At 47.1% G+C, this 27,481-nt stretch overlaps 1 protein-coding gene across 1 annotated transcript in view; it reads left to right on the forward strand.

The window, feature by feature from the left end:
* The window catches only part of BRPF3 (bromodomain and PHD finger containing 3), a 41,953-nt gene extending 18,937 nt beyond the window's left edge, over nucleotides 1–23,016 (forward strand). Inside the window, exons 9-13 of the mRNA XM_047794829.1 lie at nucleotides 3,832–3,925; nucleotides 9,300–9,397; nucleotides 12,496–12,593; nucleotides 16,708–16,862; nucleotides 17,990–23,016. Coding sequence (XP_047650785.1) covers nucleotides 3,832–3,925; nucleotides 9,300–9,397; nucleotides 12,496–12,593; nucleotides 16,708–16,862; nucleotides 17,990–18,173 — 629 coding nt within the window. The 3' untranslated portion in view covers nucleotides 18,174–23,016. The remainder of the gene's footprint in view (nucleotides 1–3,831; nucleotides 3,926–9,299; nucleotides 9,398–12,495; nucleotides 12,594–16,707; nucleotides 16,863–17,989) is intronic.
* Nucleotides 23,017–27,481: the final 4,465 nt, after the last annotated feature.

Here is a 27,481-nt window from a genome sequence, read left to right on the forward strand (position 1 = left end):
AACATTCCAAAAAGATAGACAAGAGTTCCTGTCGTGGCTCAGTGGTTAACGAATCTGAGGTTTCGGGTTCAATCCCTGGCCTAGCTCAGTGGGTTAAGTATCCGGCATTGCCATGAGCTGTGGTGTAGGTTGCAGACGTGGCTCGGATCCCGAATTGCTGTGGCTGTGGTATAGGCTGGCAGCTACAGCTCTGATTAGACTCCTAGCCTGGGAACATCCATATGCCATGAGAGTGGCCCAAGAAATGGCAAAAAGCCAAAAAATAAAAAATAAAAGTAAAGGTTATAAAACAACAACAACAACAAAAATGATAGACTAGCAAGTGGAGGTGGAAACGTGCTCTGCCTGTCTGAGGAACAGGGAGGGAACCAGTGTGGCCACAGCAGAGTGAACCAAGGAGGCCCAGAAGTAGGTAACTTGTCACTGAAGAGTCCTTACTGCATGTCCAGCTCATCACTGGGAGGGTAGGAGGGTGGGGGTAATAAGTCAGACTCAGCTCCAGCTCTGAAAGAGTTCACAGTCCAGTGGGGAGACTACATGGTCTCCCAAGGTGCAGAGATGTCACAGTGCTGGACAGTAGGTGTGAGGTGACAGCACTGCTAGAGGTGTTCAGGGGGTAAGGCCTTGGGTGGGGTTGGGAAGGCTTCATGAGGAGTCAGTGCTGAGCTGACCCAGGGGATGAGGACAAAATATAAAGGAACAATGGGCTTGGGCACGAGTGTGTGGACACAAGGAGGGACAGTTTGGAGAGGGGCTTCTGGGAGCATCAGGAGCCAGTGCTGTGGGCGAGATGGGCCTGGATATACAGGGCCTCCATCACTAGGGTGGTTTAGTCCTGGTGGGATATGAAGACCAGCTTGCTTGGCAAGGAAGGGCCTGCTCTTGGGTTTTGCTCTTCATGTCCTGTTATGTGGTGGCTTTGTGCTGTGTGGCTAGCGCATGCTTTTCTCCGCTTTTCTCTCTAATGCTTTGTTTCCAGCATTGCCTTCCCTTTCCGTCTGGCCCAAGTTCCCCTGTTGGCTTCTGATAGGTAAAATGAATAAATACGTCACTTTTTGATCCCTGTGACTAAGATGTAAACGTTTGGGAAACTTAATGGTAGAAAATCTGACAGGAGGGGAACATTCTACAGGTTGGGCCTCGTTTAATATGCACCAAAAAGATGCAGGGCTGGGATCTCCCGACTGAAGAGGCCACTCCTTTTTTTTTTTTTTTTTGTCTTTTTAGGGCTGCACCTGGGGCATGTGGAGGTTCCCAGGCTAGGGGTGGCATCAGAGCTGTAGCCACCAGCCTACACCAGAGTCACAGCAACGCCAGATCCGAGCTGCGTCTGTGACCCACACCACAGCTCACGGCAACGCCGGATCCTTAACCCACTGAATGAGGCCAGGGATCAAACCTGCATCCTCATGGATACTATTCAAATTTGTTTCTGCTGAGCCATGACAGGATCTCCCAAGACACTGCTCTTTACTGAAAATTGTGAACTCTAAGAGTCAACAAATTTGCTAGAACAAGTTGTTATATTAGTTTTCTATGTTGGAAAGCAAATTACTGCTAGTCTATAGGCCTAAAATAACACCCATTTATTATCCACAGTTTCTGTGGTCAGGGGGCCAGGTATCTGCAATGAAGGTGTTGTCTGGGCTGTCTTCTCATCTGGGCCTTGTGGTCCTCTTCTAAGCTCTTACAGGTTATTGACAGATTTCTGTTTCTCATGGTTGTAGGAGTGAGGCTCTCAACTCCAAGATTAGATACCATCATTCTTTACAGAAAATACACAACGTGGCTAGTAGGTTGGTCATAGAGTCAAGAGGTTGAGGCATGAAGTTAGGCAAACTTGAGTTCAAATCCCATCTTCTTACTAGCTGTGTATGTTGGGGCACATCAGTTAACTTCTTGAGCCTGTTCTCAGCCTTAATATGGGGCAAGTGATACCTTTCTAATTATGAGTCCTGAGGATTGGAAATTGCCTATATAAAGCATTTGGTATATAGCAGTAGATGGTAGCAGTTATTCTTGCCATCCTCTCTGCTATATCAGGTGCAGCGAAACGGCACTGAGAATACTGTGCATTAAAAATGAAGAATCCTGCTGTTGGGAAACAGATCTCGACGTTAGGCTCATTCATCATGAAAGGGCCCACTGCTTAGGGTTACTGCTGAATCAATTTCTTCTCCGCCATTCCAGGTACCTGGTGCCCAGGAATATTTTTGCACAACTTTAGTAGAGTCTCATAAAAACTGGTGTTGATCCTTTCCAGATGAGGCACCTGAGGCACAGCTGGCCTTGGTGGTTTAAATTGAGGTCCGAGGTCGTAATGTTAGAGGCAGTGTCACGTGAGAGTCCAGATATGTTGGCTCAGATGTTTGCTTTTACAGGTGTGATGTGCCTCCTAGTTTTCTGGCCAAAGAGTATATGACTTAGAGCTCTTGGCTCAGCTCTCAGATGTTTAGGACTCTGGATTGTGGTTGGAATTAGAGAGAGGGGAGAGTTGAAGCCTTCACAGGTGAGGGTCAAGTTCCAGGAATGACCAGACAGTCATTTGCTCTGAAGGTCTCCCTGCTGTAAACAGACCTTCCCTATTCATACTTTACAGTATCTTCCATAAGTAAGAAAGTATTACCTGCACTTTTTTTTTTTTTTTTTTTTTGCCATTTCTTGGGCCGCTCCCGTGGCATATGGAGGTTCCCAGGCTAGGGGTCCAGTCGGAGCTGTAGCTGCGAGCCTACGCCAGAGCCACAGCAATGCGGGATCCAAGCCTCATCTGTGACCTACACCACAGCTCGTGGCAATGCCAGATCATTAACCCACTGAACAAGGGCAGGGACCGAACCCACAACCTCATGGTTCCCAGTCGGATTCGTTAACCACTGCGCCACGACGGGAACTCCATTACGTGCACTTCTTGAAAGGAAAAGCCAAGACTTAAAGAGAAAAAGGAACCCGTGTTTGTTTATTTTATTTTTTTTTTTATTTTTAGAAAGTGGGGAACCAGGAGGCACTCTTGTTCTGTAGAACAAAGGTGCCTAGGCTTTAGCCCATATCTTTTTTATTAAGGAAGGTGATGAGATTATTATTAATGGGATTAAGGAAGGTGACAAGATGAGTGGGCAGGGACAGGCATAGTCAATAATGAGGTTATCATCTTAGTAACATCAAAGGGGGTATCCTTAGGACATAGTGCAGCTGTTAGGAACCCATGTTTAAGGCCCAGTCAAGAACCCAGGGAATCTGACTCCCAATCCCAGGAAGGTCTGGTCTGTTGTACATCTGCTGAAAAGTTCCCCCGTTGTTAACTCTGACTAGCTCTGCTAGATGTCTTAGGGTGTGGTTGGCACAGTCCTTATCCTGCCCCAGCTCCCCTGACACCATCCCAGAAGAATGAAGCTAGCTGTTGCCAGCTGTGTGATGGATAGGGTGTGTGAGTGTTTATCTGAGGAGGCAAGGTGGGTGGGCTCTCCAGGAGGCAGAGGAGACTCCTTGATAATTGAGGGGAATTAGAAGCACATCCAGGGACTCTGCGGAGTGAGGAAGTCTTGGTATTTCCCTTTGTAGTCAAATGCCAGTAACTGGAATGAGCTGGGTGCCGTTTCACATCAACCCAGAAGGATGGGAAAGAAAATGCCATGTCTGCCTGCTGCCCTACCCAACATTACCCCCCAAAACCTTTATCAGGTTCTCTCCACCCCCCAAGACCTGTTTCCTAAGAGGAAGGACCAGCCATCCTCTCTACCCCTTCTGAGCTTCCCAAGGCAGCTGCCTTATGCTGCAACCTGTGTCGGGAAGGGGAGTTTCTGTGCTCAGGCTCACTTTATTTGTTCTTGGCAGGTGTGACCAACGGCTTTGGAAAACACACCGAAAGCGGGTCTGACTCAGAATGTAGTTTGGGTCTCAGTGGTGGACTGGCATTTGAAGCTTGCAGGTAAGAACACTTATCCCAAAGCTTTGTTGGCAGCTCTGCCACTTCTCCATTTATTTTCCTTTCAGTTGCAGATTGAACCTCCTGCTTATCTCAGTTTTTTCCTTCCCCACCCCTGCTGTTTCCTGAGGCCTCTTGTCTGTGACTGAAAGCTCCCAGGAATAACCCTAGGCAAAGCCCATGACTGCCAGGCCTGATGTGACTAGGGAAGGGAGAGGGTACTGATGGTTTACAAGGTTTGTAGAGCTGAATTTGGCTTCAGAGGATGGGGACAGCTGAGTCTTTATTGCCCAAAGAAGTTAACATTTGAGCCAGTCTTCACCTCCCCACCTTCCACCCCACCCCCTCCTGGCCCATTTAGATAACCCAACTACAGACACCCATTGTTTTACCCATTGTTGCTTTTGGGGGTATCATAACAATGGCCTTTTCATTTTATATTACTTTAAAAAATTTTTAAGAAACATTTTATTGTGGTATGGTTGATTTACAGTATTGTCTTAGCACGATGGCCTCTTTAGAGGTGTGGTGTGGGAATAAGAAATGAGCCAGAGTTCCTGTCGTGGCTTAGTGGTTAACGAATCCGACTAGGAACCATGAGGTTGCGGGTTTGGTCCCTGCCCTTGCTCAGTGGGTTAAGGATCCGGCGTTGCCGTGAGCTGTGGTGTAGGTTGCAGATGTGGCTCGGATCCCGCGTTGCTGTGGCTCTGGCGTAGGCGGGTGGCTACAGCTCCGACTGGACCCCTAGCCTGGGAACCTCCATATGCCGCGGGAGCGGCCCAAGAAATAGCAACAACAAAAGACAAAAAAAAAAAAAGAAATGAGCCAACAGGAAATTTGGAAACAGCCTTTTGGTGAGATAGAGGTCCCAACTGTTCTACCATCCTTGAGCTGGGGAGGATTGGGTTCCTTTTCCCATTCTTTTTTTTTTTTTTTTTTTTGTCTTTTGAGGGCCGCACCCGTGGCATATGGAGGTTCCCAGGCTGGGGGTCAAATTGGAGCTGTAGTTGCCGGCCTACACCACAGCCACAGCAACACCAGATCCTAGCCGCATCTGCAACCTACACCGCAGTTCACAGCAATGCCGGATCCTTAACCCACTGAGCAAGGCCAGGGATCGAACCTGCAACCTCATGGTTCCTAGTTGGATTTGTTTCTGCTGTACCATGACAGGAATTCCCTTTTCCCATTCCAAAGGGAGGATTTCTGAAGGGAGTCTAGAAAACTAAGTTTCTTCCAAGTCTAAGAGTTTATTGAGAAGTTCTCTCTGGCTTAGTGGGTTAAGGACTTGGCATTGTCACTGCTGTTGCTCTGGTTATATCTGTGGCATGGGTTCAGTCTCTGGCCTGGGAACTTCTGCATGCCACAGGTATGGCCAAAAGAAAAAAGGAAAAGTTTATTGAATCTCTGCTCTGTGTTGTGTCCTCTGCAAGACACCAGGAAGCATGGGACTCTTGGAAATGGGAGACTCTTGATGCCATAGAAGAAAAATGACTTATCCTGAAGGCTGACCTCGTGGTCCCTCCACATGGCTGCTGAATGGACCCTGGGTTCAGAGCTGGGGAGGAGTGGTTGCAGGGCAGCACCAAAGACTGTGTCTGTGTTGAAGTGCTTCCACGGCAGGCTGCATGTATTTTGTTGGGTACTGACTCCACCCCGGTGCTGGGATCCTGGAGGCTCCAGCTGCTGCTTAGGCCTGGACTGCTCCCCCACTTTAGCAGGGCTCAGCTTCCAGTGGCTCCCTTGAGATTTTCTTCCCCACCAAGCCTGAGAAATGTCCTAGCTTTTTCCCACCATGCTGCAGCTCTAGAGATATAGGGGGAGTGGATGGGAGGCAGAGATTTCAGAATCTTATAGGATGCTTCTGGCCTGGTCCTGGGTTGGATTTTCTCATTCCCTTCAAAGATAGGGTGCCTAGAATTCCCTCTGTGGGTGGGTGCTGTCTCTGGAGCGCTGGGATGCAGGTTCACCTGGCACAGTAGGTTAAGGATCCAGCATTGCTGTGGCATAGGTTGCAACTGTAGCTCGGATCTGATCCCTGGCCTGGGAACTCCATATGCCCTGAGGTGGCCAAAAACCGAGGAAAAAAAAGGATAGGATGCCTGGAAACGCAGTTCATTGGGGTGTGATAGGAGAGGGGTTATTAGATTCTCCCCTCCTAACCCTTGACTAAAAGGTAGATGATGTCTTGGGTTCTTCCTTCACGTAGGGTGCTCTTCCCAGCTGTGACCTGCAAGAAGCAAGCCTGGCCAGGCTCTGGTCAGCCTGCACATCCAGGCTGTTGGCCTTTTTGTAGAACATTCCAAGGCCGTGATTTCTCCAGGTCCCTGCTTAGTTTAGGAACATTGATGCCCTTGAAAGGAATTTCCTCTTAACTCAATAGCTCTCAGTAGAATTTCAGGGTTTAAAAGAGGAGATTCAGGACTTCTGCAGGATTTTTTTTCTTTTTCCACACTGTGGTAGTGAATACATAAAGGAAGTTTGTTGGTGGTGGTGGTGGTGGTGATTTTTTAGGTCTCATCCACGGCACATGGAGGTTTCCAGACTAGGGGTTGAATTGGTGCTGTAGCCGCTGGCCTATACCACAGCCACAGCCATGCCAGATCTGAGCCATATTATGACTTACACCACAGCTCAGGGCAATGCTGGATCCTTAGCCTACTGAGCAAGGCCAGGGATTGAACCTTTGCCCTCATGGATACTAGTCAGGTTGGTTCCTGCTGACCCACAATAGGAACTTCCGAGGAAGTTCTTATTAATTAGACCAGAATCATACTCAAAGAAGAAAGAACCTTGAAAGGATTTCTGGTCACTAATCCCATCCCCTTTCCCTCCTGTCTCTGAGTTTATCTTTTCTGATGACTTTCTGAGCAGGTTGGAGCTGCATCCTCTTCTGTGGGTCACTCATTCAGTTACTAATTGAACGCCTACGGTGAGCCAGGCACTCTTCTAAACCCTGATAATGTGTCTGTTCTCATGGAGCTTATAGAAGGGAGAGATGAATGGTAAGCCAGTAAACAAAATAATTATTGGAATTCCCGTCGTGGTACAGTGGAAATGAACCTGACTAGGAGCCACGAGGTTGCGGGTTCAATCCCTGGCTTTGCTCAGTGGGTTAAGGATCTGGTGTTGCCATGAGCTGTGGTGTAGGTTACAGACAGGGCTCGGATCTGGTGTTGCTGTGGCTGTGGCATAGGCTGGTGGCTATAGTTCCAGTTCGACCCCTAGCCTGGGAATCTCCATGTGCTGCAGGTGCAGCCCTAAAAAGCAAAATAATAATAATAATTATTATAATTAGAGATTAAGCTGTCTGCCTAGGCCTAGATAACTTGGAGAGAAGGCTGAAATGCAGGCCATGATCAAGTCACTTGTTCTTTTTTTCTATTAAACAGGAATATATGGATCTAGTTTTGGTGTTGCATCCTTTCTTATTGCGCTCATTCTTCTCAGAGCTTATCAAACAATAGTATAACAGTAGTAGTTTATAATATTTAAAGTGAGACATTACTATTTGTTGTCCTTTGTATAATAGCATTTACTATATATGCTGCTTATCGACTACCTGATAGATGCTGTACTGAATGCTTAATCCATTAACTCCTCACAGCAGCACATGGGCAGCAAAGGCCTCAGGTTAAGTAACGTGCTCAGGGTCACAGGGCAAACATGTAGAGGAGCCAGGTTCTGAACCCAGGTCCTCTGGCTCCAGAGTTTCTCCTCTTAACCACTTGGTTATGCCCTCTTCTCTTGTATTTGGAGTTGTCTCCCCAGATCCATGATGTGTTCTTGGAGGTGCTTTTCTTCTTTTTTTTCTTCTCTTGGCCACCCTGAGGCATATGAAATTCCTGGGCCAGGGACCAGATTCCAGCCACAATTGTGACCTGCAACACTGGATCCTTAACACACTGTGCTGGGCCTGGGGTCAAACCTGCATCCCAGAGGCGCTGCTGTTCCTATTGTGCCACAGTGGGAACTCCTGGAGAGGCTTTTCTAACAGAACCACCAGCACCTTACATTTTCATTTTATTTAAGTTGAAAAACTTAAAACTAGTTTTTAAAACTATGGCAGTGCCTGCCGAATGCAGAAGTTTCCAGGCCAGGGATTGAGCTTAAGCCATAGCAGTGACCCAGTTGCTGCAGTGACAATGCTAGATACTCAACCCATTGTACCACAAGGGAACTCCAGCACCTTACATTTCTATAAGGTCTCAGATTCTCTAAGCCCAGTGACAGATTTTTGTAGTGTGCATGGAAACTGAATCCTGAATGTAAACTCTCTGTTACTTGTTTTTTCCCCAATAGGTCCTAATTTTGATTATTAGGAAAAAAGCTCCCAACCTACTAGTTACTGAAAGATTATGATTCAACAGGGGTTCTGGTTATGCCAGTTTTTTTGTATCAGACCATGATAAAGTCAGTTATGAGTCAGTAAATGAGGAGTACCCTAATCTCCAACCAGTCTTAACCCTGGCCTCTTCTTTCTCCCACTAGGGGTTTCTTAAGCATTTCTGCTCTTCTGCAGGTGTTGTAAATGCTTAAAAGCACTTTTTTTTTTTGATTGAAATGATTATATAGCAGTAATATTTTTTAACATTGAGTGAAAGAAACCCTAGCCACATTATTCTTGCCCAGAGGTTTCTAATTATGGTTGTACATTAGAATTGCATTGGGAGCAGTTTAAAAACATTGATGCCTGGTTGGGTTCCAGTTATATCATTATTCTGTATTAGTATTGTCATTTTTGCTTATTACCTTCTAGTCTTTGTCTAATATATATTTTTTACCTCCTTGCAGTGCTATATATAAAAGAAAGTCTACTTGTTTAAAAAATTCATCTCTAAGAAAAACTTTGTACACATAAAGTAGAAGTGAGAAGTGGATTTTTTTTTCCAATTTAAAAATGTTTTTTCTAATTGAGGAGGTAAAGCGTGTCTATTATAGAAAATTTGGGAAAGAGGCAAAGTTTTGTACCTCAAAGATAAATTGGTTTCTAAAGAAGAAGCGGTGGTAAGAAATTCTGGGCAAATATGAGACAGGCCCTCCTTATGCCAGGCTGTTTAGACTCTGGGAGGACTGACAAGTGCCTGGGGTGACTTTCCCTCTGGGTGAAATCCAAGGCCCCCAGGCAGGGGAGCAGGCGTCTCTTTCCAAGTTGAGTCCTTCCACATGGATGAAATGGTTCCTTAAAGCCTTGTGGGAACATTTGGACAGCAGTATATCATGGGTTAGTGTGAATTTTTAGGGGAAGGTGAGAAACCATTCTCCTTGAAGTGTTTTTGCAGCTCTGCTCCTAGCAGAGATGGGAGAGTGGGAGTGGGTATGTGAGTCATTAAAATTGCTCATTTTGCCCCCCTTTTCCTCCCTGCTCTGTATGCAGTGGTCTGACACCCCCCAAACGCAGCCGAGGGAAGCCAGCCCTGTCTCGAGTGCCCTTCCTGGAAGGTGTGAATGGAGACTCTGACTACAATGGCTCAGGTGAGGGATGCTTTACAGGTGCATCTGGGGGGACCAGACCTTCAAAGTACCAGTTCTATAGGCAGCAACCAGATTTTGAGCTTTTCCAAACGCAGGGGGCACTGGACAAGGAGATGGCTCTTCCTCCCAGGTCATTCATACTTTTTTTTTTAATTCACCTTATTTTGAATAGGTAACACATGCCATGGTGATAAAGATCAGAAGGGTACAAAAGGGCGCGTAATGAAAAGGCAGCTCTCCCCTCTATAGAATAGCCACTGTGTCTTTGCATACATGCACAAGCCAAAAACTTGGGTGTGTGTATAAAAGAGTAGAAAAGCCTAACATGCACATTCCTCTAAACCATGCCTTTTTTCAGTTAATAATATATCTTAGAGAGTCTTCTGTGCCTGTTTTTGGCTACCTAATGCCCCGTTACGTAGGAGTGCTATCATTTACTTAGCTGTTCCTCTACAGTAGGACATTTAGGTTGTTTTCACTTATTTGTCACAGTCAGTGTTGCAGTGAGCAATCTTGTACGTGGATCATTTTGTACCCATGGGGAGTGTATCTGTAGAAGTAGAGCTGCTATGTTGAAGGAGGTGTGCAGTTGTACTTTCTGTAGACATTTCAGTCTGCCCTCGCAGGAGTGGAGATTGGATGTATCACTGAGTTTCACACGTGACCCTGTGATTTCATGTGACCCAGTGCTTCCATCTTACTCATGAGACATTCTACTCCAGCTGGTCCAGACAGTAAAATACATGGATCTTGTTTCCTCCGACCAAGGGAATAAAGGACAGCAGAGCCAAAGGAGAGGGCTGGGTGGGGCTCAGGTGGAGGGGCGTGGGGCAGGCTGTTCTCTGAGCAAACCTCTGTCCAGTCCTCCCGTGGGGGCTGTGCAGTCTGGATGCTTGGAAGCTTCCAGTGAACATATAGGCTCCGGGGCTTCTCTTCCCCTCTTTCTTCTTCCCAGCCTGGTTTATTTTCCCTTAGCACCTATTTCTTTTTCATATGTGTGTTGATGAGTGCATGCCTGCATGTTTCATTACTGTCTGGACTGTTGGTGCCCAGAAGGCAGGGCTCGTGTCGAGGTTAATTTGTACAGTATTTCGTGCAAGACCAGAAGCAGATTGGCACATACTTTGTGCTTCTGGTAGTGACACTGTGTTCTTATTTTAAAAACCACATACTTATTAAAATGATGCCAAAGGAAATTTAATAGGGAAACTGACTTCCCACTGTTCCATCACCTTAACACAGTTGTCTTCAGTTCTCTCTGTTTGTTGCCTTCTTTTTATTTCAGGCACATTTTTTAACAAAATGGTAATCTATAACACATGCTTTTGTATTCTGCTTTTTTTCAGTGTTATCACATACTTTTTAAAAAAATGTTGACATAATCTTTACATCTCATAGTATTGGAACATTGTATCTTCCAATCAATGCATTATAATTTACTTGCCTCAGAGTTCCCATTGTGGCACAGCGGAAACAATCCAACTAGGAACCATGAGGTTTTGGGTTCGATCCCTGGCTTTGCTCAGTGGGTTAAGGATCTGGTGTTGCCGTGAGCTGTGGTGTAGGTTGCGGATGAGCTTTGGATCCCTCGTTACTGTGGCTGTGGTGTAGGCCGGCAGCTGTAGCTCCAGTTCGACCCTTAGCCTAGGAACCTCCACATGCCACTAGTGCGGCCCTAAAAAGCAAAATAATAATAATAGTTTACTTGCCTCTTTCTTAGACATTTGGTTATTTCCAGCTTTTAACATAGTGTATTAAACCCATATTTTTGTTCAGAAAACCTCTTACTTATTTTTAAAGTATTTTTTAAAGAATAAATTCCCAGGGAAGGAATTTACTGGTGCAGATGGTTCATACTTTTTTTTTTATGGCTTTTGAGATTTACCACCAAATTGTGTTCTCAAAGGATTAGACTGGTCTGCAGTTTCCTCAGCAGTGTATGATTGCACCAGTTTCCCCACAGATGGCCTGCCTCTTCAGTATTGGATTTTATCTTTTTATTGTTATTAATATTGATTAAGTAGGTGGCAAATGAGACCTCATTATTAGTAGTACATTTTTAAAGAATTATGAATATGGGTGGTAATGTTTCCTTAACAACATAATCTCTAGACTGTGGGATTTGGGCCTTTTTCCTTTGTTGAGTGTGGTCACCTCCCCGTTGCCGTTTATAGATGTGTGGAGAGGAAGGGAAGGTTCCTCTGTATGTCCAGAGGGATTTGTGAAGTACCCCATCCATGTGTGCTAGTGCCTCGGATGCAGAACAGAGTAAGCCCAAGAGATGTGGTGCCTGCCCCAAGTGGAGCCCCCCAGTGTGAGGTTCTGACTAAAACAGGCAGGAGATAACCAGCAGGTCTGCTTGGTTCTGCTGAGTGCTGTGCAGCCAGGTGGCTTGGATGGCCAGGTGTGGCCCTGTCAGAAAAGAACTCATTTAGAAGTAGTTTAACTAGGATATCCATCCCAGGCATCTTTTCCCATGAAGCCTCCATTGTGAGGCCCACTATTCGGAGAGGCCCAGAGAGCAGTTTGTGTCTTTGTCAAGCTGGGTTATAGTCCTCCTTCCTGGTGTCCTGATGATGAAGCAATTAGTTTTCCAACCTAGAATTCTGGTTCAGATGTCAGGAAACGGTAACCTGTTGCCTGTTTTTTTGTGGGGCCCACGAGCTAAGAACAGTTTTTACATTTACATTTTCAAATCATTAAAAAATCAAAAGATGCTATTTTGTAACACATGAAAATTACACAAAATTCAGATTTCAGTGTCCAGAAATAAAGTTTTATGGGGACACAGCAGTGCCTATTTTACTTATGAATTATCTGTGGCTGCTTTCGTGCTACAACAGCAGATTTGAGTAGTTGCAGTGGAGAGTGTAGCCTGCAAAACCTAAAGTATTTACTGTTTAACCTTTTACAGAATAAGCTTGCTGACTCCTGATCTAGTCTTAAGAACTAGGAGAGGATAGGGAAGAGGAGGGGTGGAGGGGGTGTTGCTGGCTCCTTCCTGGGCTGCCCCAGTCAAATGGAGGCCCCAGGCAGGCTTCCTGGGCACCATTCCAAGTCCCCTTTGGGTGCTATCTCCTCCCCTCCCCCGCCCCCAGGCAGAAGTCTCCTGATGCCCTTTGAAGACCGCGGAGATCTGGAGCCCCTGGAGCTGGTGTGGGCCAAGTGCCGAGGTTATCCCTCCTACCCCGCCTTGGTGAGTCTGCCCCTCCCTCCCCACCTTGCCTTGGGGGCTTATCTGACTGGATCAAGCCAGCAGAGTGTTCTTGGGGGTCAGGGTGCTTTTAGGTGCAGGAGAGGGAGGTTTTATCTCAGCCTGGGTGGGTTAGACCAGTAAGGCTCCCTGCTTAGGGCATTTAGAATAGGCTAAAGAATGAAGGAGGCTAGGGTTCTTAGGGATTTAATATCATATATTTATTTGCTAAATTAAAAAAAATTATCATTATGCATAAAAGTAGTAGGTGCTCATTATTGAGAATTGTAAAAGCTGCTAGAAATGGCTAGATGTTTTCATAAATATATGTCATGCTAAGTTCTTGAAATACTGAGGAAGGTATGGTTATTCTCATTTTGTAGGGGGGAAAAACTGAAAACTGGTACCCATGACTCTAGCTATGAAGTGGCGGGGTTGGAATTAGAACCCAAGGCTCAACTTGTGTGATGTCAAAGCCTGTGTTCTGAGCCACTGAGTTCAAATTCACCCACAGTCCCTTCTATCCAGAGATTGCCTCTTGATGTATATCCACTCAGCCTTTTTTTTTTTTTTTTTTGCTCAATATGTAAATATGAGACCATACTGTGTTCAGCCTCCCCCTTACTTGCAGCACACCATGAGCATGCGTGTCTTATGCCATTAAACATTCTTCATCAACATCATTTTAATGACTGCATCATCTTCAGTTGAGTGCATATACCTCATTTTAACCCTAGTTGATCATTTTGAATTTTTCACTGTGATAAACAGCTAGCAGTAATCATCATTGTAGTTTAAGTGCTGTGTACATCCGTGATTATTTCTTCACAGTGAAGAAGTCTCAGGAATGCCTTCTTGGGGCAAAGTCTATGCAAAATTCTGATACAAATTGCCAGGTTGCCCCTTAGAAAATTAGTTCTGGTTTATACTAGCTCCAGCAGTAGCCAAAATTTCCATTTTTGCCATAGTAGCAGTAGCTCAAAATTCTATTTTTACCACCTTGGTTATTATTTCTTAGGGTTCTTTCTATACTGGGGAAGTAATGTCCACCTGTCCCTGGAAGATACTGATTCTACTAACCTTCAGGACATGTCATCATCTGGGGAATTTTTTTTAAACAATGCAGATACCGAGGTCCCATCTCAGAACTACCATTTTAGACTCTCTGAAGCCAGACCAACGTGTGAATATTTTTTTAAAAGCTTCCCAGGGGGTTCTCATTGTGGCGCAGCAGAAATGAATCCGACTCTTAACCATGAGGTTGCGGGTTCCATCCCTGGCCTCACTCAGTGGGTTAAGGATCCAGCGTTGCCATGAGCTGTGGTGCAGGTCACAGACAGGCTCGGATCCCATGTTGCTGTGGCTATGACATAGGTTGTCAGCTGTGGGTCTGATTCAACCCCTAGCCTGGAAATTTCCATATGCTGCGGGTGCAGCCCTAAAAAAAAAAGCAAAAATAAAAAAAGACTAAAAAGCTTCCCAGATGATCTGTAGCTAGGGTTGAGAACTACCCTGCTGGCTTCATGCCAGCACACACCGTACTCTGAGCCTCTCCAGCTCATTGGTGGCTGTGGCTCTTTCCAGACAGCATCCTCTTAAGGTAAAAAGTGCAGGAACTCTGATCCTTTTTGGACAGGTGAGGAAACTAGCTCCACAGGGTCTTACAACTTGCTGAAGCCATATTGGAACTCTGCTGCTTGCCCCATACCCCCTGTGGCAGGTGGAAGATCCACACTGATCCCAGGCTGAGGAGGCTGGGCCTGGGGCCACTTTCATAGGCTCTGTGTCCTGCCATCCTTGAGACCCCCTGCTTAGTTGCTGAAGAAGTGATTAAGGCTGTGTAAATTTGACTTTTTTTTTTTTAATCTCACAACACAGAAAAGGCTGGCCTAAAGTTAGTCTTTTATTTTCTTCCTTTTTCATTACCTTCTTCTTCTTTTTTTTTTTTTTGGTCTTATGTCTTTTTAGGGCCACACCTGAGGCATATGGAGGTTCCCAGGCTAGGGGCCAAATCAGAGCTTATAGCTGCTGGCCTACGCCACAAGCACAGCAATGCCAGATCTGAGCCGTGTCTGAGACCTACACCACAGCTCAAGGCAACGCCAAATCCTTAACCCACTGATCAAGGCCAGGGATTGAACCCGAGTCCTCATGGATACTAGTTGGGTTCATTAACCACTGAGCCATGACAGGAACTCCTCCATTGCCTTCTTAATCATACGTTTTCTTTCGTGACTAAATAAATTCAACCACCACCTGAAAATCCCACCTTTGAACAGAACCTGTGTTTTTATTTTAGTTTATGCTCTCCCAGTCGTTTTCCTCTGCATACTTAAATATGTACTTGCACCTATAGTGAATACACAGTTTTTTTAATTTTCTGAGGCTCTAGTTCTTTAAAAAAAAATTTTTTTTTTCCTGTAAAAAATAATGTATCTACCTTATAGAAGCTTTGGAAAAATAGAGAAAATCAACACAAATCCCCAGCATTCTGACACCATCTATAAACATTTTGTATTGTTGTTCCTTCTATTTATTGTTTGTGTATTATAGCTATAATAATATTTGTACGCATGTAATAATGTTATATGTTATCACAAACTTTATTTCCATATTGTTGTATATCTGTATAACATTTGAGTGAATGGACCATTGTTTATTATTTTGGGACCCATTGGCCTCTGTCTTTAAAAAGGGAGGAGAGCTCAGTCTGCCCCACGTTCCAGCAGTCAGGCAGCATGGCTTGGTGGGTGGGAAACCTAGCAGAGTAGCCCCCCTGTCAGTCATTGAGGGAGTTCAGGAGAGCTTTCCTGGCGGTTCTGATTAGGACCCTTAGCTTCAGTCCCAGGAGTGACAGACAGGCTAGGAGTTAAGAGTTTTTACCAAATCACACAGCTGGGGGCAGGGTAGAGGCTATTCTTCCTTAACTCTTAATCAGAGCACCTGCTTTTAGCTGCTTATCTTAAAGAGGATGTAGGGAAGCTGGCAGACACCCAAAAGTAAATAGAGCAATTTATTACTATGAGAAGAGGCCCCCTGGGACAGGGTATAGGAATTAAGATCACTCCATCTCTGGAGAAAGCTGCTTCCTCCGTAAGTTCCAAGTCTCCCTGGCCTTGGCGCACAGAGCTTGTCAGCAGCTGCTCTGGAAGCTGGGCCGGTGTAGGAGAGAGTGGGCAGCAGAGGCCCAAGCCTGTCCAGACACCTGGTTTTAGTCCCTGCCAGCTACATCCTCCTTCTGGGCTTAGTGTTTGCCTCTCTCAGCTCATTCCTATCAGCAGACTTCTCAGTTTCGGCAAGAGGAGGAGATAAGATGATAGCATGTGAATAAACTAGGATCTTTGGTAACCTGGTCAGTGCTCCACAGAGCTGGAGAACGATTGTTGTGTCGATACCACCAGGCATTTTGCTGAGCCCCTGCCCCGGGGAGTGTGCAGCCTCAAGAAATAATTCTTTCAGTGGCCCCTATTTCCAGCCACATTATTCTCCCCTCCAGCAGCCCTCCAAATTCAGTCTTTTAGCTTCCCTCTGGTCTTATGGAAGTGTTAAAACTGTGTTCTACACCCCAGGAAGGATTAGAGTTAGACAGAAAGGTGGTGGGTAAGCAGGTGGTAGAACCAAAAGGATGGGTCCTCTTGCTGATGCCCAGCGTTCTTCACAGCCATGGTTTCTAGGAAGGACCTTGAGAGTTTGAAGTGAATTACAGAGGTTCTAAAGGGAAATCGACAGGAGAGAAAACAGCCTCCATTCCGCTCCCGTAAGGGACATCAGGAGGAGGGCTTTTGTCCATCTGGCCTGGACATCAGAGACACTCCAGCGGCTCTGACAAGCCTCATGCTGGCTTCCCAGGATTTCCGGTCCTGGGTCCTGACATTTGGTGAGCAAGCCCCCTCGTCAGGACTGAGAAGGGCCAAAGCGTTAGAACAGAATCTGGGGAAGCAGAGTCAAGAATTCATTTAAGGGTGCTGAGGTCATTGGAGGAGGTCAGCCCCTCCATCACTGGGTCCCCTGCAGAGCCTCAGTGTAGCATGGTTCAGTGGTTAGTCCTACGGCAGGGTGCACTGTTCACCCCATCTACCCTCAGCTAGCTAAAGGCCATCTCCTTTCCTGCCTCCAGATCATCGACCCCAAGATGCCCCGGGAGGGCCTCCTGCACAATGGTGTCCCCATTCCTGTTCCCCCACTGGATGTGCTGAAGCTGGGAGAGCAGAAGCAGGCCGAGGCTGGAGAGAAGCTCTTCCTTGTCCTCTTCTTTGACAACAAGCGCACCTGGTGAGTGGGTGCTGCTGCTGGGGGCTGTGTTGGGATGCAGGCTGAGGGGCCCCACTGGAGACTATTCTAATGCTAATGTGCTGGAGGGGGTACACAAGGGGGTAATACTTTGACATGTTAATAGTAACTAAGGGGTATTGCAGATAAGATCCCCTGGGAAACACTGATATTTGTATTAGGAGGCTTACTGGGGAGATCTGAGGAGGGTGAGTGGCGCAGCTGCCATGCACTTGCTGCAGAGGCCTCAGCCAATCCCGTTTGGAGCTCTGGTGCTGGATGGCCCATTAGAGATGTCAGGAACTGGGGCTATGTCTTTGCACCCCTTTGTCAGCCAGTCACCGAATGCTGGCTGCCCTGGGAGAGGGTGCCTCCTGTGGAGGTAATCTGCCAACACTCCTAGCAGCTGCAGGGACGTGTGTCCCAGTCCTGGGCGCAGAGTTCTGGGCAGTGCAGGAACCACTGCAAGTGGTTGGTTGGCTCGTAGTTTACCAATGCCAGCAGAAGAGTCCTCCCACCTCTGCTTCTGCAGAGGGAGGACGTAGCTAATAGCTATCATTTTTTGAGTATTACTCCATATCCTTATGCAAGTTGCTTTACTACATGCATGATTTCATTTAATCCTCATTTAAATTTTCATTAATCTCCTCCCAATCCATTTTTCTGATGAGGAAGCTGAGGCTCAGAAAGCCAAGACCCCATAGCCAGAACCAGGATACAAACCAAGATCTGGCTCCAAAGGCTGGGCTCTCAACCATGTTGGAGTCACGCAGGGATCTTTTAAAAAACACCTGGTGCAGGCCCCAGCAGAGATCAGTGCATCGGTTCCTGGCATCACCTCCACTTCCTAGCCATTGCTCCCTGATTGGCCAAGGCAGGGTGAGCCTCAGAGCCCTCCCAGACTCTGCTCCACGGCTTTGGCACCCCTGTAAGCCAAATGAGTGTCCTGGGCCCATGGAAGGGCCTGATTGCAAAATAAGTCCCTTGGAGGCCTCCTGCCTGTAGCATCCCAGTCTGTCCCTCTGCCTGTCTCCTCCCCTGGCTTTGCTGGTCCTGGGCAGATGGGTCTGGAGGAGCCCCCCTTGTGGGATCCCCCATGGTCTAGGCCTCTTACTGTGCTTGTGTTTTAGGCAGTGGCTTCCGAGGGACAAAGTCCTGCCCCTGGGTGTGGAAGACACTGTGGACAAGCTCAAGATGCTGGAAGGCCGCAAGACCAGCATCCGCAAGTCAGTGCAGGTGGCCTATGACCGCGCGATGATCCACCTCAGCCGAGTGCGGGGGCCCCACTCCTTTGTCACCTCCAGCTACCTGTAAGGGCGGGGCCTGGCCTGCATCTGTTTGCCCTGCCTCCGTTCCACGGGGCACAGGAAGCCTGTTCCTGCCCCAGCCAGACAAATGGCCGGCAGCTTCCCCTCCCATGGCAGGCCGGGGACCGGGCTGTGTCCTCCCCAAGAGCAAGGCCCTAGTTTTGACCAACTGCATGGTTCCCGCGGTGGGCCTGCTGTGTGCCAAAACCTCCCACCTGAGCTCCTCCAGGGCCATTCTGCTGATGACTAGTTAGGAGCAGAAGCAGCTGTGAGGCTTGGGCCCAGCTGAGGGATAGACCTGGCCCAGTGGTGAGAGGTCCCGGGCTCTTTCTCACGGGTGTGCTGGCCCCTCCACTCCACTCCCAACTAACTACACCTCAGGGCGAGCGAGGCCCTGACACGACCCCAGAGGTGCTGTGCATCCCTAGGGCTGCGCAGGGAACCTCTTGGAGCCTACCTTCTCTCTCCCTCCGTCACCCATCCTCATTCCTCTTCCCTGTCCCATCTTCACCTCTGCCCAGTCTCTCTTCTTCCCGTGTTCCTTTCCCTACTTTCTCTTGTGCCAAACTGACAGAAACCATCACCAGACTGATCTTTTTCTTTTTATGTCTCATTCCCTTTGAGGCCAGCTGTTAGGTGGGTCCCTCAACCTGGCCCCTGGGGGCCCAGGACAGAGGCCAGCCCACCCCCTTGGGTGACCCCCTCACGAGCACACCCACACCCCTTCATATCTGCTGTAGACAACAGCTGAGGCCAAGCTGCAAGAGCTTGCCCCTTGGGTTCGAGGCAGGGCCCCTCCTGCCCGCTTCCATCTTGCCAGGAGGCGGGCTTCTGTCAGCAGCCCAGGCTGGGGTGTGCATGTCCATTGGTCCACTTGGGTTCTGGGGCTTGTTGGGGTGAAGCTGGTGCCCTTTGGCTGGGTCTGCCCTCTCACCCCTCCTGCCCTCTCCTTGTGGGCTTTTCCTTTTCTGCAGCGGCAGCCTCTTGCCTCTGCTCCACATGGATGGCGCGGTGCCTGCACTTCAGCACCTTCTGTCTTGCGCCTTGCTCCCCCCAGCCTCTGCTGCTCCGAACTCCAGGGAACGCAGCACTTTTATTTCAAACCCTCAGTCTCCTTCCCTCTTTTCCTTCAACCCCCTCACCACCTTTACCTTCTCAGAAACAGAAGGGAAGAAAAAAACTGTGAAACGGGGAATGCTGACTGACAAACCAACACAACTTTCAGAGGCTTCGATGTCTGTTCTCTGGATGTTCCTTTCACCTCTTAAGCACCAAAGTCGCAGGGCCAGGTTGCAGGCCACTGATCGCCATGTTGATTTTTAACCTGATGTTCTTTTTAATTGTTTTAAATTTTTCGTAGGGGAGTTTTGGACAAAACGAAGTCACTGGGGAGATCACTGCCATTTTTACATACTTGACTTTTTAAAAATACAACCAACCAACCGCCACGACTTCTTGTACATTTGGGACATGAGCCAGAGTTTACAAGGGAACCAACAAAACTCTCTATAACATAAAGGATGGGGTTTTGGATTTTGTACAATAATAAAACTACAATGCAGCCTATGGCTAGGGAAGGACATGATGTATATAATTGTAAAATACTGTTCTAAATTATTCAGGCCTATAGTTTCCATTACTGGAGTCCTCCATTGTGTGGCTGAGTATTTGACATGCACACAGTGTGGTTTATTTTAAGGAGCCAGTGCGCCCCCCTCTCCCCAGGTAGTTGGTTGGCTGTGGACTCTGTGACTTTTGTCTCAACCTGTGTTGTAAGATCTCGGGGCTCTCGTGCTTTCTCTTTCTGTGTCTCTTTCTTCCCCAATCTCTTCCTTCTTTTCTTAGTCTCTCTTTTTTTTTTCAATCTCTTTGACTCTTTCAGTCTCTCTCTGAGTCTCATTTTTAAAACTGCTCTTTTAGAATGGGAAACGGCTCAGATCCTGCTGTGGCATGGGGCCTATGTGTCTCAGTCGCATCTGCTGTGAAGCACACGATGCTCTATTTATTGTAGAAAGTGACTTTATTTGCTTTCTAGAATTGTTTATAACAGATGGTATAAGAGAGGTAATAAACAGAGAAGAATCTATGCTTGTAAAGAATACAAAAGTTAATTTTACCTACTATAATATGACTGTCTGAAACTTATTTTCTCTCTGAGAAATAAATGTTCTAATGGGCAGCAGTTGCTGTGTTTGATGTCATCAGTGGGTCTGCTCTCTTCCTAATCTCTGCAGCCTTCCCCATCATCAGGAAGCCAGGGGCCATTAAGAATGGGGTCGTCTAGCTGTTGTAGAGCCTCAGCTGGAAAGGGTTCTGTCTGTTTCCCTGCCTCTCTGTTTATTGGACCCCTGAGAGGGGTGCCAAGATGGTTTCTGACATTTTCCTCCCTAACAACACTGCGTGCTGTTTGCTGTGGCAGGTCCAGCTTACTTCCCATGCCTCAGCTTCCCTATGGCCTCATTCTCTCAGGGGCATCCTGATTCAGTGGGAGAACTGGCCCTTTGGACACCTGGGGCACCTGTTCACCCAAACTGCGCAATCGGAGACTCTAGGCTGCTTCCAGCTCCTCTGCCCGCTATTGCCCTTCTCATTCAGGCAGAGAGGGAGCCAGGACACTTAGCAGAATGTGAACCCAGCTCCTTTTACAGCTGGAAGGAAGCCTTGAGCTTACCTGGTATTCATTTTGCAGACATGGAAACAGGTCAGCAGGATTAAAGACTCGTCTGTGGTGAGCCAGCCAAGAAATGGTGGCAGATTCGTGGGACAAGGGCCTGGCCAAGGCTTTTCTCGCGGGCTCCATAGCACTTCAAGGCTATGCCAGCCTGTTGTGTACCTCCCTCCCCTCTCTTAGTGGCTGTGGCCCCAACATTTTGGAAAGGGATATCTTGAGCTGAAGCAGGGGCAGAGTTCCCAGGGACAGACTGGTCGCTGGGCCTAGGATGGCTTGTCCCTGTCCCATTCTTTCCAGTTCTGCCTGGCTCCTGTGCTTCCTGGGAGTTGTGTGTGTCAGTGTGTGGCTGGAGGATGTGGGAGTTTCCTGATCTCCTCCACCAGGCCTTTGAAATTCTTGTCATTGAAGTCACTAAAGTGTAAAGGTTCTCAATCTAGTATAACATTAACAAAGTATCTGTAGTGTACTCATAGTCCTTCTATTACCTGTTGAGGTGCAAAGTTACACATCTCTAGTCCACACTGCAACCTAGGTAGACACATTGCAGACAACTCTGAAAAAGAAGAATGAAGCAATTAATTCAAATCTTGAAAAAATGGTAAAAATCCCTATATGTGAATTTATATTGCGAATTACAAAAGCAATTTAGAGCAAAATTACAAACTCACCCGTTAAAACATTTTGGAAATAAAGGGAAGATGACCAGATGAATAGGATGTTAGCAGAGGAGGTAAAAAACCCTGTATAAATAGATGAGGCAGCTTAAACAAAAGGAGGCCTCAAGGACATATAGTGTGTATTCCAGCTCCAGTTGCTAACTGCCATCCCCTTTGACTGGAAGCAGTTTAAGAGGTGAGGCAGTATGTAAGGAGTGAGAGCCCTGTCACTCACTTGCTGTGTGACCTCAAGCATAGTGCTGTATCCCTCTGAGCCTCTCTAAGGCTGACTTAGTAGAGGACCCTGAATGCATTAGTTGAGGCACTAGTACTGGGTAGATGGCAGCATCTACTGAAGGATTTAAATAGAGAAGAAACTTAATTGGAATTTGGCAACATCAGAGTCCAAGAGGAGTGTTAACACGAGGTCACTGTGTGGCTGGAGGGGACCAGCAGTGGGTTTGCGGGGAAGAAAGAAGAGTTTAGTTTTTGATGAGTTTGTGTTGCCTACAGGACAGCTGAGAAAACCCCCCAGCAAGCAAATGGAACTGGACCTGGAGTTCCAGAGGAAGGTAGGAGCAGATGACGTATGCAGGGCCGCTGGAGCCCAACAGGGTAGTTAGGAGAAGGGCCAAGTAGAGCGAGGGGGAAGGACAGTTGAGGAGAGTCCCTTATATTGAGAGCTGGGGCTGGGGGACAGGATGAAGACAAGTGCCTTCAGAGGGGTTTGGTCCCCAGGGAGGGCCTCCTGCAGACAATGTCAAGCCCTGAGGGTCATCGAGTGCCCACCTCCCCCAACTCATTTCACAGAGAGAGTCAGGTTAGGTGTGCTCAGCATCACAGAGCAGGAAGAGGCAGTGCTGGACCAGAACCTAGAACCCAGCACTTTGCTGTCTTCACACCCACATATTCAGAGCCCTTGAGATGAGTAGAAGTTTCCTTAATGTTTTCAATGTTCTGATTAAAATATATGGCCTCAAGTCTGAAATATTATGACACTGGACCATGTGGGGGCACTCTGAATAGGATAGGAAGTCTCGCTTTCCTGACAAGTTTAAAAATAACATTAAAAGCATCTGCCAAAACCCTGGTCAGCTTGGCTGCTTTCATTAATGTAATAGTTGCCATTAACACTTGAGTGTGAATTTGTCTTTAGACAGGCTCTCCTGACGTGGCCAGTCGGTGAACTTTGACTTTGAGAAAAGGGTGGGGCGGGTGAGTGGTAGGACTGCTGGCCTCTGGGACAGGTGCTGAAGGGAGAGAGTGTAGGGCCTTATCTCTACGTTGTCCGAAGGGCAGTGAATGTGGCCATCTGGTCCTGCCAACTGCAGCTGGTCTGACCTTTACCAGGGGCAAGGGAAGGAGAACATTGGAGGAGGAAAATGGTTTCTCTGAAGGATGGGGAAGTTTCTGCCTCCCTGTGTGTTGGGGAAGACAGGCCAGGTTTGAATCTGGGCCAGGGCTGGAAGGGAGCTCTGACTTCACGTTGGCACTTGGAGGTTCCCTTCTGCTTGTCCTTTCCCTTCAAGGGTGGAAAGAAAAGGAAAAAAAATTTTTAATATATACATATGTATGTATATCACATGCTGTATTGTATATATTATATAATTACACATATACATGTTACTATTCTCTACCCTTTTATTTCTTTTTTTGGCTGCAACAAGTAGCATGTGAAAGTTCCTGGGCCAGGGACCGAATGGTACCACAGCAGCTGCAGTGACAATGCTGGATCGTTAACCCACTGAGGGAGGCCAGGAATTGAATCCACATCCTCATGGATACCAGTCAGGTTTTTAACCTGCTGAGCCACAACAGGAACTCCTATTTTTGTTTTTGATATCACTTTGCATGTAATAATTAAAATACACAAATTTTAAGTTTAATCTCCATAAACTTTTACCTTTATATCCATCCATGAAACCACCACCAGAACAGGACATTTCAGTGACCCAGAAAGTTCCTTCGTGTTCCTTCCCTGTCAGTATTCTGCACCCCCCACCTTACGCCCATCCCACCACGAGTAACTGCTATTCAGGATTCTACAGCCATAGATCAGTGTTGTCTGTTCTTATAAATGGAATCATACAGTGTGTGCTCTTTTGTGTCTGGTTTCTTTCATTCAGCATCATCTCTCTGGTTTCCCTCCCTGTTTTGCACGTAGCTGTAGCTTGTATGGAGAGGTATACTGCTATACAGATCTAGCACGGTGTGTTTATCCATTCTCCTGCTGGTGGGCATTGAGTTGTTTCCACGTTGAGCTATCAAAACAGGACTGCTTTGAACACGCTGGTACGGGTCATTTGGTGGACGCAGTGCTCGTTTCTCTTCAGGAGTGGAATTGCTAGGTCCTAGAGTGGGTATGGTTAGCTTTAGTAGATTCTACCAAATGGTTTTCCGTTGGCCGGATAACCTCTGGTGGCAGTGTAGGTCCAGGCGCTCCACATCCTCGTTCACACTTGGTATTGTCAGCCTGTGGTGGCTTCCACCAGGCTCATCACACAGCCAGACTAATTTCTTCCTTTACATCACTACCTTGCTCCTGAGGGAGGGTTATGAGTGGCCAAGGTGTTTTCAACCAGGGAATCCGCCCACCCCGGGGCTGGGGGAAGTGGGAGAGCAGCGTCTGTCCTGACCATGTGGCCCAGCTCCAGCCTGCAGTGCTACCCAGATTGCTTCATTGGCTCTTTGGGGAATAAGGCCTTCTTAGCTCAGAGTCACACAACCCTCCCTGCCCCCTCCTCCTCCTCCCTGGTCACCAGGCTCTAGGGGACTGAGCCCAGCCTCAGGGCCTCCCCCCTCATAGAGACCCATGCCCTCAGGCATCCTGGGTACCAGCTGGGCAGCGCACTTGGTGTCCACATCCTTCCTGCCCCACTGGCTGAAATTCCATCATCCCTTTACTTCTGGAATGTATGTATCCTTGGGGGCATGCCCATGACTCTGGTTTCCTTTGAGTTACTGGTATCCCAGTGTGATAAAGAATGTGCTAGCAGGTTTTGATAAGGCTGTAGAGCAGAGGACGCCAGGTCCTTGACGGGAGGATTAAAGGGGATGAAAAGGACCTGTTTGCTGTTGGCTGACCTTGGTGATACAGACGCACATTTCGGAACCATCAAGAATGAAGGATCCCTGAAGCGACTTCAAAGGAATTGTTAGATCACAGGTGAGTGAAGGTCTGAGATAAGACCATAGGGTCAGGCATGAAGACCCAGGGAGAGAAACAAGATTGAGGAGCCTGAGTTGATCTGGGCAGTCGTGTGAAGCCAGCCCTTGTCCTTGGCTCCAGGTGGTCTAGGCCAAGCTGTGGGATGAAGACCCGCCTCCCTGGGCTGTCCAGTGGGGCTTCCATCTCCACTTGTGATTCTGGGCACACCTGGAAGGTTTTGGTGGCCAGAGCCCCACCATTTCTCCTCCCGACCCCCCTGTCCTTCCCTCTTCCCTCCCTCACCCTCCCTTCCATTTCTCCCTCCCCTCTCTGACTCCCTCTCAGCCTCTCTCTCTTCAAACTTTATTATTTATTATTTTTAATCTCTGTTGATTTATGTGAGTCAAAATTTTTAAAATTCAGGAAAGTCTTCCTCCTTGTCCCCAACCTTTTAGTTTTCTGGAGGCAACCAGTTTTACCAGTTACATGTGTAACTTTTCAGAGGTAGTTTAATGTCAGTGTGTGTGTCCCCTTTTATACAAATGGTAGCATACTGTTCACAGTGATCTAGACCTCATTTTTTTTCCCCCTAGGGCTGCACCTGCGGCATGTGGAGGTTCCCAGGCTAGGGGTCCAATTGGAGCTGTAGCCGCTGGCCTACACCACAGCCATAGCAACGCAGGATCCGAGCCACGTCTGCGACCTATACCACAGCTCATGGCAATGCCGGATCCTTAACCCACTGAGCAAGGGCAGGGATCAAACCCAAAACCTTATGGTTCCTAGTCGGATTCGTTAACCACTGAGCCATGACAGGAACTCCTAGATCTCATTTTTTTAAATTATTTTTATTAAATATTGAATAGACCTAAAAATAATAGTTATACAATTTAACTTTTAAAAGGTGATACAACAAGCCACCTGGTACTTAATACCTGTCCTAGACAGAGAAGCAAAGCTTTAAAAATCCTCCCTGTGGCCCTTCCCAACCTCACCTTTTCTTCCCCTAAATACTGTCCCGAATGTTATGCTTATCATGCCCTTCTTTCCTTTATAGTCCGCCATGTGTTTATATCACTGTACAATGAATATCGTGTAGTGTCTCACCTTTTGGGATTTTGAAGAGAAGGAAGTGAATTGCATGCAGGCTTCTACATGATATCCTACCCATGATTAGATTGCAGGCCTGAGAGTCATGTGACACCAGTCGTTTTTTCGCTCTGGTATGGAATTCCATTGCATGAAGATGCCATAATTAACTTTTCATTGCACTAAATAAGGACATTTGGGTTGCTTTCAACTTTTTTTGCTACTAGGATCAGTGCTGGTGTGAATGTTCTTTTTTTTTTTCATGGCCATACCTGCGGCATGTGGCAGTTCCTAGGCTAGGGGTTGAATCCGAGCTGTGGCTGCCGGCCTGTGCCACAGCCACAGCAACGCTGGGTTCAAGCTACATCTGTGACCTACAGGAGATCCTTTAACCCACTGAGCAAGGCCAGGGATAGACCCTGCATCCTCATCGATAATAGTCGGGTTCTTAACATACTCAGCCACAATGGGATCTCCCAAAATGACTTTTCAATGGAGGCCAACTTTTTCCTCTGAAAGACTTGAGTCCTGTCAACAAAAGGAACTCTGATCCTCTGAAGTAGGATACAGTGTGGCTTGTAAAACGGGTTTTGGAGGCATTTCAGCCACAAGTCCGAAGGGGAAGTGTCAGAGGGCAGAGGAAGGGAACACACACCTGCTGAGGCCCATTTTGTGCCAGGCGCTTTCTCCACATTAGCTCCATTCCATTCTCACCGCAGGCCCTGGCCATGGGTTCCCACAGCTCGTTGGTGGTAGAAGTGGGATTTCTAGCTGTACACCTTTTACTCCAGCAAGAGGCCTCCCAAGTATGTGTTATACAAGACACATTTAAACTCCACAAATAAAGCATTTCTGTGTCATGAGCTTGGAATTTAAAGTAATCTTGGTAAGTCCCAGCTGAGGCTTTGACCATTACATGCTTTCCTTCCTCTTTATCACTTGAGAATTGAAAGATTTTGTACAGACTAGACTTTCCACTGAGATGGGTAAAAGAGGTTGAACCACTAATCACTAAGTTTTTATTGACTCCAAAAAAGGAAACAACTTGTTCTAATATGCCAAACCTTAAGCAAAAAAAAAAAAAAAAAAAAAAAGATTTTTAAACTGAATTGTCCACAGGAGCCTGTTTGGCTTTTTTGTCTTTTTAAATATCAGTGAACTAGGAGTTCTCTTGCGGTGCAATGGCTTAAGGATCCAGCATTGTCATTCCTGTGGCTCAGGTCACTGCTATGGCGTGGGTTCAGTCCCTGGCCCAGGAACTTCCACATGCCTTGGCCACAGCCAACATAAAATAAAATGAAAATAAAGATCAGTGAACTAAGGTGAGGTTTCTAAAGAGAAGCAGCCCAGTGTAATAAAAACTGTAGCCTGGGGGTTAGGACTCCTGGGGCCTGGGCCTGCCTCTGACTTAGGTTTGCTGTGTGACCTTGAGCAATTTACCTCCCATCCTGGGCCTCAGCACTATGAAAATAAAGGACTTGTGTCTGATGAGCTATCTGTTCCCCTCTAGACCTCATGGGCTCTGGATTTAGACATTGTAGCTCAAGCCCTTGTGTCATCTTTTACTAGCTGATAAGTGAGCAAATTGGACAAGCTGCTTAATTAGTCTGGGATTCAGTTTCTTCTAATGTAAGACAGATTAGTAGTACCTTTGTCACAGGGTTGCAAAGACTGAATGAGAAAATTCTGTGATGCCCAGCACAAACAGAAGATGCATGCTCAATACTGATTAGACACAGCGGTGATCAGGG

This window comes from Phacochoerus africanus, chromosome 9 (genome assembly GCF_016906955.1).
Source record: "Phacochoerus africanus isolate WHEZ1 chromosome 9, ROS_Pafr_v1, whole genome shotgun sequence".
NCBI classification, from domain to species: Eukaryota; Metazoa; Chordata; class Mammalia; order Artiodactyla; family Suidae; genus Phacochoerus; species Phacochoerus africanus.